The 16,037-nt window shown below is 43.2% G+C and overlaps 1 protein-coding gene across 7 annotated transcripts in view; it reads right to left on the reverse strand.

Moving 5' to 3' along the window:
- Positions 1-16,037, reverse strand: part of Dennd1a (DENN domain containing 1A) — a 490,128-nt gene that overhangs the window by 136,421 nt on the left and 337,670 nt on the right. For all 7 annotated transcript variants that reach the window (XM_032903215.1, XM_032903216.1, XM_032903221.1 and 4 more), the window contains one exon: positions 511-636. In XM_032903215.1, the coding sequence (XP_032759106.1) occupies positions 511-636 (126 nt within the window). The remainder of the gene's footprint in view (positions 1-510; positions 637-16,037) is intronic.

Consider the following 16,037-nt stretch of genomic DNA (forward strand, 5'->3'; position numbering starts at 1 on the left):
TGTAGGTAACACTATTACTCAGTCTTACTGTTGTGCTCATTTAAATCATGACTACATATAGGGAGCCACCAAAATGTGAATTTGTAGGATGAAGGGTCCTTAAAAAGACAAGGAGCAGTGAAGTGTAGGGCAAAATTATGAGCGTTGAGGCTGTTGGTAAATCATTTCTCTTCCCTGAAGCCTGGGTGTCCTCATCTGAAATGTGGAATTGACTGTCACTATCTCATAGTTGACCTGTGAGTCTTCATAAGAGCTGGACAACCATGAAGGGAGTGGCATAGCATTTAACACACAGGCACTGGGGTAACTTCATGTCTTCCCTTCATGGTAAGAGGGAGGGATTCAATGTAAAACTCCTTCACCCGAGACCCTCCATTACATGCATGTATGCATGCACGCACACACGCATGCACACCTCCTCAAGGTGAACCAAGGATTTGTCCTATCTGGAGGTGGCTTCTTGGTCCCTGATCAAACACAGATGCTGTTATGTGCCAAGAGGCTACTTACTGGCTCAATTTTCAGTGCATTCCGGTAGCTGCCAAAGAAAGCAGCCTGGGCCTTGAGGAAGGCTCTGGCCACCCCATCGCCTGTGGTTGTGGAGACCTTCTTCAGCCTGTTCTTCAGGGAGGAGATCTGGTGAAACATGAAAGAAGACAGTGTGAGAGCAGGTCATAGAGGACAGATGGCTGAGCCTGGCACCCAAAGAGTCTCTGATAGGGGCTGGGGATTTAGCTCAGTGGTAGAGCGCTTACTTAGGAAGCGCAAGGCCCTGGGTTCGGTCCCCAGCTCCGAAAAAAAGAACCAAAAAAAAAAAAAGAGTCTCTGATAATTCCAGGAGGGGGTCAGTTTGATGGAAAAATAGGTGTCCTCAGCATTAGGAATTGCTGTGGTATATTTCACAAATCTTTAAATGAGTTTGATGGTATAAATGTAAGATTGTTCAACAACTAAAACCATCCAATTCTATAACATTTCCACCACTTCCAGGAGAAACCTCATGTTCCCATCCTAGTCCTAGACAACCATGCATCTACCCAACCCCATCCTGTATTAGTCAAGTACATGGAACTACATGACCAGTAGGTATCTCACGTGACTAAATTCTTTCATGTATCACAATGCTCAGCTTATGGCAATATACATGAATTGTTCATTCCTTTCTGTGGTTGAACAATATTCTACTGCATACCACACCTTATTTACCAGTTTCTGCTTTGTGGTGATGAATCCTGGTAGCCATTATACAGATTCATGGTATGGAGACAGCAAAGGTTTGAAGGCAAGAACCTACCTGAGTAGCAAAAGTTGCTTGTGTAGTGAAGATTAGCTGAGAGGGCCTGTAACCAAGTACAGGGACTCTCCTGTGAAGTTGCTAGAGGGGAGGGTCAAGTGCCTGGGCTACATCAAGGTCAGAAGGGACAGGGACAAGCATACAGGGGTCAGCCACTCTACTTCTATAAAGTGAGGGGTGATAGAATACAGTCTTTGTCTGAAAGTAATTGGACATCTATCGTGTGTGTGTGTGTGTGTGTATGCGTGTGTTACACAAGCATGTAGTATTCCAACATGGAACCACAGACTCAAAGGCCATAGTCTGGGGGGTCCAGAGGAGTGATGCAGGCCCCTTGGGCCCTTGGCCTTCAGGAAGGTTCTGCCCTGGATTTTCAACTTGAGATAGAAGTATGAAAAAGAAATGCTCTACTAAAATGTTAAAAAAAAAATTACCTATTCCCAACCCCCCAAATAATAAAAACCCTGTCCCTCTTGAGGACTAGGGTGACATTTCCATCCTTTGAAATGGTGCCTGCCACTGTCACTCTTCTTTTGGCTCCTCAAAGGCCTTGGGCCACCTGTGCTGCGGATTATTCCGCACTTAACCTTCCCTGGCCTTTCCCTTTCATTCAGGAGGTGTTTAATTACCTTGGACTCACACGCTGCACTTCAGGTGAGCCTCTCCTAATGGCCTCATTACCATCTTGCACAAAGGAGGAGTCGCTGGTGTAACTGAGCAAACACAAGTGAGCTCCTTCCTGTCAGCCCCTGCTGGTCTGAAGCTAGCCAAGTGGTCCCGGGCTCCTGACACCCTGTGAGCACCTAGGCCAAGACTTCTGAAGACCTCACTCATCCTGCACCATGGAGAAGCTTTTGTCTTGACCTGCCAGCACTTCAAACTTTGAAACTGCAAGTCTATGTGTATCTAATGGCTCGGAATTGCATTCTGTCTCTTAAATAAAAGCAAAGGAAGAAAATGGAAGGCTTAAATAACCCGCCATCATACATCTAAAGCTGAACTTGCCCTGAGTGCTCCTGGGGTGCTGGTCATATCACTACATAGGGGCTTGTCAGGGGTAATTTGGGGTGGTAGAAGTGTCAGTGAGGATGGCTTCCTCCTTTAATCAGTTGTCACAGGAGGAAGACAGAAAACAAAGGGAAGAGGGCACAAGATTGCACTCAACAGTTCCTCTCTTCAGTAGCCTTCCTCCTCTTCGATCCACCTTGGGCACAGCAGTACCATCAAGCCAGTTCCTGGGCCCCCGGCCAGGCCAGACTCTGCCTCTTCATCCCTGCTCACAGCTACTCTGACAGCTCATCAGCACCACCCTGAACCTGCCCTCACCTTTCAGTGCACATGATCTTGGCCCTTCGAGGTGTAGCTCAATTCATTATCTGGGTGGGCTGTCTGCTTTTACCTTCTTCTCAATGCCACCTACTCACTGCTGTTCTGGTAATCTTGTAAATAACCAAATATAATGATTTTATCCCGGGGCAAATCCTCTGGCACCTGGGCCCTCCCCATTACCACCTTTGGAACGGCTGAGCTGCTTAGACCTGGTTGGACTGGCTGTCCTGCTTGACATTATACTAACTGATATGAAACCACGTCAGTCCAGAGCACACTCGCAGACTTGACTTTTGTCTGTGTCCGTCTTACTGTGACACCCATTCACCCTTTGAAAGACTGTGACCACAGCCTCAGGATACAGTGCTGGGTAGTTGGGAGTGGCAGAATTTTGAACCATCATGAAAAGATGTTCCCCAAACACTGTCAAATGTGGGGAGATGGGACTTAAATTGCAGAACAGTGTGTATAGCATGAATCATTTACTAACTCATGTAATACATATGTGTGCAGTAAAAGTCAGAAGTGTCTGCACCAACCATTAACTATGTAAGGGTACTTTCTGTTTTATAAAATTGATTGTTTTGATTATCCCTCATAAAAATGCATGTTATTTTCATTATAAAGAAGTAGAGTGAGGTATTTTTCTTTAATAGTCAAATTAGCCACTGCCTTGGGGTAAGGGAAAGAAGGTATACAGATGTTCCCCCATCTGTGATACCTCTCTTGACCACTAAGTTAGCCTGTGACCATGTAGGTGGTTCTGCCATGAGCTGCGGTCTACAAGCCCCAACTACAAGCCCCCAAGTACAGCACTTCCTATTGAAAAGTGAACAAGCTTGAAAAGACATTTACAATCGCATGAGCTAGGACCACATTCCTCAGGATTAGGAGCTGATTTCAACTGGAAAGGACCTGGGTTTGGGATGGGGCATAGGGAACAGAACTGGTACCTGACTTAGTTCAGTGGCAAGGCAAACAAGTAGCTGCATACTGAGTGAATGGGAGGGAATACAGACAGCAGTCACAGTAGGTAGAATGACACAGGTGGCATTGCCCTCCTTCAGCCTACTTCTGTGCTGTGCCTCTGTGCTGGGTCCTCAGTGTCTGACTCTCTCTCTCTCTCTCTCTCTCTCTCTCTCTCTCTCTCTCTCTCTCTCTTCTCTTCCTCTTCCTCTCCTCTCCCCTTCCCCTCCCTCTCTCTCTCTCTCTCTCTCTCTCTCTCTCTCTCTCTCTCTCTCTCTCTCTCTCTCTCTCTCTCTCTCACCAGCTCCTCCATTCCCTGACTGACTAGGGCTGCAGCACAGGGGTGCAATCTGCTCAGCTAAGGCCTAGGATTGGTGATCCGGCTTCCTGCTTTCTTCACTTGTTGAACTTCAGATCTTTTACTTCTATTACTAATATTTTTTATTGAAACCTATATCAAAATCCACAATAATAAATGTTTTCGAGCCTTCAAACTTGTGGGAGGCCCCCATCAAGTCCTGTTATCAGTCTCAGGGCTCATAAGCCTTTTCTCCGCTAATAACCAAGGCTGAAGTGTGCTGGGTTGGAGCTATACCATGAATGAATGCGGCAGGCACACAGAGCTCCTGGGCCTTTTAATCCAGTTCCTAGCAACCAGTAGAAATACGCTCACTACTGGTTTAAAAGGGAGTTCTACACCTTATAGAAAATCATCTACCATCTCATTATTTAGCTTTTCTTTTGTGTGTGTGTGGAAAGTGTCTTGTGTCTCTCTATGTAGCCCTGTCTGTCTTGTAACTAACTATACAGACCAGGTAGGTCTTGAACTCACAGAGATCTGCCCTTGCTCCCCCCACTCCACTCCAATGCTGGGATTAAAGACATGTGCTATCACTAACTTCCTTTAGCTCTTTATATAGCAGCAGATTGCATATCTTTATCTCACAAAAGAGGTGGATAAACCTTGCAACACCTAGCAGCACTCAATAACATATATACCTCCTCACTTTGTTGCAACTTGTGGCTTGGGGGTGGGAGATACTATGAAATGTCATATCCAAGATATTCTTAACCACCTTTTGCTACCAGTGCTGACACTTTACAATACTTGAAACATTTTGTTATTGCTCTGAGAAGTCCTAGCAAGGCCTGGACCTATGTCATTCAGATAAGGTTCCACCACCTCCATGGTTACTCACTGATCTCTAGTCTCACTGGCTATTTCCTATTTGGAGTGCTCTCACCTACCACTACCCTTTTAACTTACAGTTTAGAAGAGTTTAACAATGATGGGAATGATCTACATCTTGCCCGGTGCTATTCAAAAGCAGATTGCTCAGAGCACTTGAAATGTGGTCGGTATGACTGAGAAACTGAAGGTTGTATTTTATTTTATTCCATTTGAATTTAAATGGCCATCTGTGACTAGTGCATACCATATTGGATGGCACAGGGCCCTGTTCAAATGCTATATCCTCATTCTGATACCTCAGGCTAGACCAAGGTTCTCCTGCCATGGAGCTACTATACCTTCTCCACCACCACAGGGCCATGAGTAATGATGAGTTTGACAATAGCAATTCAGGCCTGTATTTTCTAACAGATCATCCAACAGGACCAAGGTCACCTGCAGGGTGGGCACATCACCTAACTAGAAACATAGTTCTCAAGTTCTCAAGTCTGGCTCAAGCCAATCTGTGCAGGAACTCTGCACAGAGTTGTACTAATTGCTGGGTGTGTGAATTGTTGAGTCCAGTGTTTGCTAATTTGACAAATTAAATATAAGAAGGGACAGAGGGTCATATTTCCCCTCAAGCAATTGGTTCTCTTCCTTTCTTGAATAAACTAGACATTAGACTTTGTTCCAAAATTCCTGGGGCATGGCTGGGTCCATAGGGCAAAGTGACTTATTTTTTCCTCTGCAGAGCTGGGAAAATACCAGCTCACGTTGTCCTCTTGCCACTAGCAGTAAAAAATGGTCTAGTCTATTTATGTATTGGTGAGTGCTCTTATTGATGGAGGTCAGAGACCAATGCCAGGTGCCCTTCTTTATCATCCTGTACCCCACCTTTGGTGTGCCTAGGTGAGGGTGTCTTCACCGATCACTTTCCACCTTATTCCTCAAAGTGAGGTCTCTTGCTGAATCTAGAACTCATGGATTTGGTTAGTCTTGCTAGCTAGCTTGCTTGGGGATCCCACCTCTATTACCTGCACCCTGAGATTACAAGTGGTCCACTAAATCCTCCTGGATTTTATGTGATCTTGTGGGATACGAACTCTGGTCCTTGTATTTGTGAAGCAAACTCTGTAATCTGCTGAACCATCTCCCTAACCCATACACCTTATGTTTGAACAGTCTCTTCTTGAACCTGTTTGACCCCTAAGACTTAGGGATCCTCCTGTTTCTGCCTCACCAGCTCTGAAATTCTTGGTATGCTGTCGTTCCTGGATTCTTTTAAGTGGTTGTTGGGTATCTCAACTCAGGCCCCTGGTTTGCATGGTAAACACTTTACCACTAAGCCATTTCCTCAGCCCCCCAGTTAATCTCTATGCCTTTGTTAGCTCTTGTCTCAAATTTGAAGCAGAAAGTCTTGGTATGTGATGGTAATTTCATAGCACTCTCTTTCCAGTGATAACTTCTGAAAGAACTATGGACTCCTCAAAAGAAAGAAACAGGAACTCCCTACTAGTTAGTTAACGATAGGGCAAGTGTTTCCATGTCCAGCATTGGATGAAGCCTTCAGAAACACTGGGTGAGGTAGGCACCATTATCCCTGCTACACAGATGAGGAAACTGAGACTCAAGGCAGAAACCAAAGTCAAGCCTGGGTCTGCTCCATTTCACAGCCTGTGCTAGCTAGTTAGCTTTCACTGCTGCCAGGGTTTCTTAGGAGAGCAAATTGCACCTGTCTACGACACTGGCTTACTTTCTTCCAGCCAACCTAATATATCTCCATTACTGCTTCCGCTCAGTCCCTGCTTTTCTATTTCTTTCTTGAGAACATGGTTGGACCTTGACCTCAGTTGGGTTTAATTGCTTCTTCTGCATCCCATTTTTTCCCCCCACAAAAACCTTGGTTCTCTGTGGGGGAGTGTAGGGCTATGCTTGTTATGCAGAGCTCTGTGCTGGTACAGGGGATGACCCTGGGGATCCTGATCTCTGTTCCTTCCTTCTCTCTTGACAACTCATGGGCTACATGTAAGTCAGAAAGTTAGAGGCAATGTACTAATTCTAACCAGCCTTTTGTCAGACAAAAGGATCAATTTTCATTATGTGAATGCTTACTCTACTATGCCACAATGGTTCTGGTTAGCATCCCACGATAAACTTTTAAATCCCTAGAAGGCTTTTCTTGGAGTAAAAAGTATAATTCAAAACCAAAACCAAAAGAGTCCTATTTTGCTAGTTAGTGCGCACTAACTAAGAAAGAAGATTCAGAAAGGGTCTATCATGCACTCACACACTCCAGCCCCTTGCCACTGAGAGAGACACATACAGAGGCTGAGGTGCTCACACTTTCCTACACTCCTGTAAGATCCACCTGCTCCAAGCCCCCTCTCCCTTTTTTTGGTTCAGAGTAAGTAAAATTGTCTTTGTTTTTTCTATAAAACAATTCAGCTTTAACATTAATTCAAGCATACACACAAGCACACACACACACACACACACACACACACACACACACACACACACACACACACTGCAGCTAGGAAATCCTATGATTACAGGATCTGAGCTCAAAGTGACATATATTTATATTAATAAGTAGCCATTCAAAAAAAAAAGATTATTTCTAACCAATATGTGCAAGCACATGCATGCTTTTGGGGGAATATTTCCAATGCAGGGCTCCCCCTAAAACTCCTGGCAGTCCAGGATTAAAGGTCAGATTTAAACCATCACCATGCTTCACAATGCAATCTGTGCAGTGCTGCGTAATGAAATGGTTCAGTAAAGGTGCTCATGGAAATTCTTTTAATTAGGTCCAAGGCTTTTCAGTTGTCAACATGAATAAACCAAGAAGATTTGCTTACAAACTGAACACACAAAATAAAAATGTAAGTAACCTTTGAAAAAAGCAGAGGTGCTTTCAAAAGGAAAGTTGGACACTTAAAAAAACAAAAAACAAAAACCCATAACCTCTATCACTTTCTAAAGTCATTCAAAAACACACAGCCTAGGAAACAAAGATATCTCATGATCCAGGATACTACTGCTGAGCCCTAAGGAAAAGTGATTAGAGGAAGGCTCAAGTTAATCATAATGAAAAATGTTTGTCCAAAGACTGAATAATTTCTTCAAAAGTAAAATTTGTCTTACAAGTTCACTGTAATGACTTCTCTATATAAGCCTTTCTCTGGCAGACCAGTGAATGTGCCACAGCAGTACCTGAAAACTAAGGGACACCTACTAAAAGCACACCCCAATTCACTCCCCGATTACTATCTGAGGCCCAAGGGTAGGCCTTGTATTGCAGGAGCATCCCTAAGGCATGCTTTTCAACGCTGTGTTGAGTTGACAAACCAAACCACACCCATCTGGGAATTTCTGTCATCAACTCACAGCAGATTCTAGAAATCAAATGTACAAAATAGCACCATGAGAACATGGTAGCTTGCTCTGAGAAACTGGGGTGCACTTGCACTGGGCTCTGAGAAAAAAAGGAAAATTCATTCCAATTACTACCATAGATTCTCATTTAGATGGACACAAAGATGTTCAGAAATGTCATTGGCCTTGAGACTTAATGTAGAATGGATAGTAGAAATGAACAATGTTAGTATGCAAACAAACAAACAAAAACCATAAGTCAGTGCGTTTAGGTGTAGGTGCATATCTTAGTTCTGGAACATAGGAGGCTGAGGTAGGAAAATGATTTTAATTCAAGAGTTAACAAGCAACTTGGGTAACATAGCAAGTTTAAGGCCAGCTTGTACTACACAGCAAGACTGTCTCAGAACAAACCAACCAAAAACCAATGCCTTGAATAGTCAACCAAATGTATGTTTAGTAAATATGTCAGTCTATTGATATACACTGTTGTTTAGACAGATGTGAGTTCAAATTCTGCCATGGCTGCTAGTTATTGCCTATAGGTGGGTGCCTAACCTTTTTTCTTTTTCTTTTTCTTTTTTTTTTTTTTTCCGGAGCTGGGGACCGAACCCAGGGCCTTGTACTTGCTAGGCAAGCGCTCTACCACTGAGCTAAATCCCCAACCCCTTCTTTTTTCTTTTAAATAACAAAGTGATAAAAGTACTTTTACTTTTTTTTTGATAGAATTTTTATACACATCAAATGTCAAGACTTTCAAAGCCCTTAGCACAGTGACAGGCACATATTAGGTGCCTAATAGATGGTGGCTTTCTTCTACATTAGCCCAACTCTATAGCATAAAAGTCATAGGTTCCCAATAAACATTTTCTAGGGCATCAATTACTGGTAGTTTCTGTCACTCATTATGCTGGGTTTAGAGGATTTATTTGTGACCCAAACTTGGTGTGTATTTGGGAGTTAATGAAGTGCTTGGTGTTTACCGAGATAAAAGGGGAGTCTGTCTCAGCAACAAGATTGGGCTAAAGGGCTATGGATTTCCATACTTAGGGAGGCAGCCAGGCCGGATCCATGGTGGATCACATGAGTATATCCACACGGACTGAGATATATCCCAAGGGGATCTGGGCATCTCCACCTCCTCAGGGGAGGGAAAAAAAAAACAAAACAAAACAGGAAGCAGGGTGGGGGGTGGGAAGTGTGTATAATAGATGTGTTTCACAGTGTCCCTGCTGTGATGAACAACTTGATCCACTTACAGTTCCAAACACATGATGCATAAAAGAGCTGACAGAAATTCAATTCTTGCAAAGAAAAGCATCTGCTCTCTAGTGGGAACGGCCAAATATTAAGCAGTTTTAAGGCAGGGCAAAGACCTGGAGGAGCACACTTCATTATCTAGATAGCGTGAGCAGGGAAACGCAGAGCATTACAAACCAAGCAGAGGAACCCACATTCCAAGCATTAATTACCCGGAGTAAAATGATTCAAGTTAAATCTTTGTTACAACAAATATTAAACCCAGCTGTGTTTATGTCGCAGTTGTGAAAAAGAAGGAAAAAAAAGAAATCCATGTACAATATCTGTGAGCTCTGCCAGTTAATTGAATTCGCTGGCAGCACTTCCTCCACGGCGAGCCAAACATCCTCAAAGATAAAATGTAGCTTTAAACAGACCTAGGGAGAACGGAATCAAGAAATTTCAACCAATAAAACACAACTCTTTACTGGTATAAAAGTGAAGTAAAATTCAGTAATGAAAGGAAGGAAGTCTCTTAAACATTTACTGCGTTCCAAAGCTCAGCGTTGTGGTTTACTGCTGAGGGCTCTTCTGATGTCCCACAGTGCTCCTGCCCCAGAATCTTTAATGAAGCCCCATAAAGTCCTCAATTGTTGACAAATCATACACACACACTCTGGCCAAGGTGCACTGGGTCAGGATGGCCCTTTGCTTCCTGCATGGAATGCACAAATGGAGTGGACACTGGTGGTAGGCAGCCCAGTGCAGAATGAAGACAATTCCTTAAGAGCAGACAGGGTGACACGGTTCATGAAACTGTCCCCCAAACTCAAGTCCTGTATTGGTAGATGTGGGACAGAGGGAAGGAAGCTGAGAAACAGTGAAAAGCAGATCCCCTTAGTTTGTGATACACTATGGCATGGGACTCAGCATGTCACTGGATTCTTAGTTCGTTTCCCACTCCCCCCTGGAAGTCAAATGTGTGCTTATGATCACACTACTCTGGTCCTTCCCACGTGGCTCCTCTGGCTGTAGTGGACTGTGACCCCCCTTTCCAAGCTCATCATGGTCACAGATAGCACCAGCACTCAGCCCCACCTTCTGCTGGCAGGACGGCTGCTTCTGATTTGGTTTTAGGTCCCTGTATCCCCAACACACTGAGCACACACTCAAAAGCCTTTGAACAAATAACGGATGAAAACGTTCACTTTTTAATTTAGCCACAGAACTACCTACTAGAGATGCTTTGACTGAGAGGTCTGGGACTCCATGGACAGAGGCAGAGCTGCTGGTACAAAATAAAGGTGGGCAGGAGGGTCACAAGAGACAAGATGCCCCAAGGCACTTTTTTTTCTTTTCTTTTCTTTTCTTTTTTTTCCGGAGCTGGGGACCGAACCCAGGGCCTTGCACTTGCTAGGCAAGCACTCTACCACTGAGCTAAATCCCCAACCCGCCCCAAGGCACTTTTACTCCATGTAGAGAAAAAGGGGACACCATGGTAGGACTGTGAATCACGGAGTGGTACTTGTGTGCTGGAGTATGCTATCATGGACAGCATGAGGGAGGGCTGTAACCAGAGAAACAGGGACAAAATAAGCCATCCTGCTATCCACTAGTTCATCTAACCAACCAGCCTGTGACCTCATGGAGAAAAGGGGTGTCCTAATCATAAAATCTGGACCCAGTGAATGCCCCCCCCCCCAAATCAGTCAATGGTCCATCAGACAGTACTAACACATGCAAACACACCTAAAGGATCAGATCTGGAGGAGACACTAGCAGAGTAGGAGGCATCAGCCAGCAGTGGCAGCGTCCCGCTCCCTCTTTATAAAAGGGTAGAAAAGCTAGCAGAGACAAGATCGCCAACTCATGAGTATGATCTGGGCAGCTACTGAAATCAAGAGCCGTCTTACTCCAAAGTTACCCACTGCCTATGTTCATAAATCACAAGAAATGAGCTGGCCCTAAAGCTCAGTACTGGCATTTCTAAGGCCTCTTCTTTTAACTTCATTAAATCAAAACTTAAGGTAGGAGAATGGATGTATTTTGGATGGGCAGTCTAATGTGTTTTGACATTCTATGCATCTCACTAAGATCACAGGACAGGTCGCTTCTTCACCCCACCAGCTGGCTCCTGGGGTGTTTTCTACAGTCATGCTCCCTCCTCCAGGCCCACTCTCTCTACAGCGTTCATAAATGGAATCTTATCTATCGTCTTGACTCTGGTTTCTTTTCACTCACTATAATTCATTTAGAGAGTCTCACATTGTCTTGTGAATCCTGACTTTGTTATATTTGTGACTTAACAATAAAGAAATAAAGGCTACAACAGTATATCTACATAAACCCACAGTTAGGCAGTTACAAGTTACTGTGTGTCATGAGCAGCACTGCCACTTACACTCATTGAAAAGCCTATTGGATGCTTGCTTTTCTTTTTCTTAGATAAACAGGAAGGAGTGGAGCTGACTGGCATTGTGGTAGACCCGTGTTAACTTTCTAGAAAACCAGCTGTTTTTTGTTTTTTTTTTTTTTTAAAGTGGCTATGCCATTTCCTACCCCCATGAGCTGTTGTAACAGCTCCAGGCAAGTCGTTTCATAACTCAGATGCTTCTGGTGCCGGGTCTAAGGAGATGGCCTAGTGGTTAAGAGCACTGGCTACTCTTGGAGAGGACCTATGTTTGATTTCTGGCATCTACATGGTGGCTCACACCTGTGTGTAACTTCAGTACTATGGGAATCAGCACTGTCTTCTGGCCTTTTAAGACACTATATGCATATGAGCATAGACATACATGCAGCTAAAGTATACAGATAAAAACAAATAAACCCAAAAATGATTAAAAAAAAAAATACTTGTGTTGGAGTTCCTGCTTGGATGGAAAAGTAACCTGGGACCCGGGAGCCCAGCAACCACACAGCTGAGAGGAAGCCTCCTCAGCAGAGGGGCTGCAGCCCCAGAGGGAGGACATTCCTGGCTGAGCTGGATGCTGCAGTGTGATGACTCTAGCTTTGCCGCTCTTCTTCAGTGTTGCAGCTCCCAGGGGAGGGTATCCCCAGCTGAGCTGAGGTGCTCAGGGTTTCTTGAGATCAGAGAGTCACACAGGGCAGAAAAAGCTCATAAAAGAGATTTATTGGGAGGGACGAATCCAGAATTGGCGGCTCTGCTCCTGGGTGAAAACAGCAAGGAACTAAAGAGTGGGCAAGGCTTATATAGGATTTCTTAGGGGGTGGAGCTTTGCAGGGCAGAGATTTCCAGGGTGAGAATTGGTGGGGCTTCAAGTCTTGAGTTTGGGGAGCTCAGGGATTGGTGGGTTTTCCTGTTATGAGATTAGCATAATCTGGAAATGGTCCTATCGAAGAGCCAGAGATATCACCTCTTTTGTGACAGAAAGGTTGGAAACTCATGTTACGACAGTTAGAGAAGTCCGAGGGCGGGGCCTATCTGCTGGAGCTCCTTAGGTGGAGGCCTGGCCACTTTCCTGCCTTAAAAGAGTTTACAAAGTTTACGAAGGGAGTCTACCAGTTGGTGTGACTAGTCAACAACATGTTGTGTCAATTCTTATAAAATTTTAAATTTATTGGTGTGTGTGTGTGTGTGTGTACACGCCGGTGCATACTTAGGGAGACAGAGTCTCACTGAGCAGCTCGGCTGGCCTGGAATTCACAGAGATCAGTCTGCACCACCACATCTGGACTATCTTGCTTTCTGAGATAGGATCTCTCTGGGACGTGGGACTTGCTGATCAGGCTATGCTGGCTGGGCAATGAGCCCTAGAGACCTCCCTCTATACCTCTTCATTGCTGGGATTCCAAGTATGAGCTGCTACATCTGTCTTTGATCCAACTAGGAGCTAGATTCCAGGTTCCGATGCTTGCGTAGCAAGTATTTACCAACTGAGATGGCTCCCCCAGCTCCTACAGTTTTTAAAGAAGCAAATACATGTTCACTATGACAATCAAGATTCAGAACAATGCCATTCTTTCACATTTCCTTTGGGCAACAAAGTCCTGAAAATCTCCTCATCTGATGTCTACCTTTAGCTGTGCTTATATCAGAATGTCTTATTAGATCCTTTCACAATCATAAAACACTGGTGATATCTACTTTGTTGGGTAAGAACCAGTTGCTTCTTTTTATTGATGGGTAGTATCCCATTTTATGAGCATGAACCTGCTTATGCGCTTGTCTGACGAAGGACATGTAGATCTTTGTAAAAAATCAGGGTAATTGTAAATAAAGCTGCTGAAAATATTCATGCACCCGTATGTGTATAAGAAGTTTTTATTTTCTACAGCAGATACCTAGTAGTGTGTTTGGTCATATAGTAAATGTATGCATAAGATGTAGGGTTATAAGTTTCTATTTTACCATACGCTGCTGTGGTATTGTTTTACTCTCCACCTAATGATGCTACTCATCTTTTCACGTGCTTGTTGGCTAAATGAACACTGTTGTGATGTTTTTCTGGAGTCCTTCGTACACCTTAGTTATTAAGCCTCTCATATTACTGGGCCTTAGTGTTTCTTTGCATCCTTTGGGCAGCACCTTTTCCTTTCTTTGAAATCTGAACTTACGTTTACTTACTTTGTGCGTGTGCTGTGGCAGAGGGTTGCACTTGTGTCACAATGTATGTGGAGGTTAGGGGATAACTTGCAGCAATCAGTTTCTTCTTCTCCCATGTGGGTCTCTGAACAAACCCAGCTTTTAGGCTTGGCAACAATCCCTTTGATCTATTGAGCAAACTCTCCTGCCCCAAAGCCGTTTTCTTTATTAACAGACTCTCCGGGATGTTTTCTATGTCTGTAGTATGTCTACTTTGTTAAGTGCCCATGTTTGTAGGAGATAAGCATTTGCCAACCCCAGGTCTACTTCACAACCTTTCCCTTTATGATGCATGTCTTGGTGACCTAACTGAGAGATCTTTGCCTACTTCATATTCATGAATATTCTCTCATGTTTTCTTCTACTAGTTTTGTAGTTTCATTTTCTATTTTTCTACACGTACTCTGTTTTGAGCTAATATTTGCATGAGGTAGAAGTCCAGGTTCCTCCATGATAACCAGTTGTTTTAGTGCATTTATTCTGGGGACAGAAAACTCAAACAAGACCAAGCCTGTACTCATGTGAAGGTTTAATTCTAATCTCTTCCTTTGAGTCTATGAGCTGGGTGTCCATCTCCACTGTCTTGGTTACTGTCACTGTGCCGTCCATCTTGCAGGCAGGTAATACAGTATTGCGCCTCTAGCTTTCCTTTTCAACACTGTCTTCCCTGCACTAGTTCTTTAGCATATATATATACACACATATATACATTTTAGAACTAGCTTGTCAAGCTTCCCCCAAAAAAGCCATCTGGAATTTGGGCTGGGATTATATTGAATCTATAGATCAATTTAGGCAAATTAACATCTTAAAAATATTGAGTAAAAAATATTGAGTCTTCCAATCCAAAACATGGAATATCTCTCCATTTATTTAGGTCTTTCAATTTTTTTCCTCAAATGTTATATAGCTTGCAGCATACAAATCTTACACTTTTTTTTTGTTAAATGTATTTTATTTTGTATGCTATTTTAAATGGCACTGTAAAAAAAATCTCATTTTCAATTGCTCATTTCAAGTATATAGGAATATATTTGAATTTTGTACAGTGACATTTTCCTGTATCCTTGCTAAAACCAGTTTTCAAACTCCTAAAGATTTTCCACATACAGGATCATGTTGTGTGAGCAATGGCCGTTTTACTTACTTCTTTGTGTATAAGTATTGGTCAACGGTTGATATCCAATGTCTTCCTCACTCTGGGTCTTACTTCTTTTAAGTCAGGGTCTCTCATTTGACTAGGCTGTGCAGCCAATGGGCTCCAGGAATCTGCTTGTCACTGGCTTTCCCCTCAGCTCTGGGTTAACAATGCACTCCATGACACCTGGGCTTTATAAACATGGGTACTTGGGATCAGCCTTAGGGCCGCATTCTTGCACAGCGGTACTTTGCTAATTGACTCCCTACCCCTACTTACTTTTCTAACCTTCAGAGATTTTATTCCTTTAATTTTTTCTTGTCCTAGTTAGTTAGCTGGTCTGGGATTCTAGTGCAGAATGGGAAAAGGAGACATCCATTTGGGTGTATACACTTCCGTTTCCCCACCAGGTATGATGTAAGTAGTATGTCCTTCCTAGGGGTCTCTTCTCTTACCATGAGAATTCTTACTTGCTAAGAGCTTTCATATGAATGGGCACAGAATTTTTCCTAAAATTATACGTTTTATGCAGCTCTCTTGATCTAGTTTCCTCTCCTAGTGTTTTCATTGAGCAGATCACTGAAACTGGTTTCCAATCTGTATTAACTTGATCACTGTGTCTTATCATCATCTTATTTTACTGGACTCAATTTGTTAATATTTTGTTTTAAAATTTCACATCTTTATAAGGCATGTCAGTATATAGAGTCTTTTTTTTTTTCTTTTTGGTTTGGTTTTATCTCAAGGTAATGCTGGCTTCATGAAATAAAATTGGGGGCTTTTTTTTTAACCTCAATGTTCAGAAAAACTATGTATTTACCTTCAAATGTTTTAATCACAAGTGCAATTTCTTTTAAAACAGAATAATGGCATTTACATTTTTTCTTTTCTTGAGTCACTTTACAATTTTGAG

The sequence above is a fragment of the Rattus rattus genome, chromosome 5, assembly GCF_011064425.1.
Source record: "Rattus rattus isolate New Zealand chromosome 5, Rrattus_CSIRO_v1, whole genome shotgun sequence".
NCBI classification, from domain to species: Eukaryota; Metazoa; Chordata; class Mammalia; order Rodentia; family Muridae; genus Rattus; species Rattus rattus.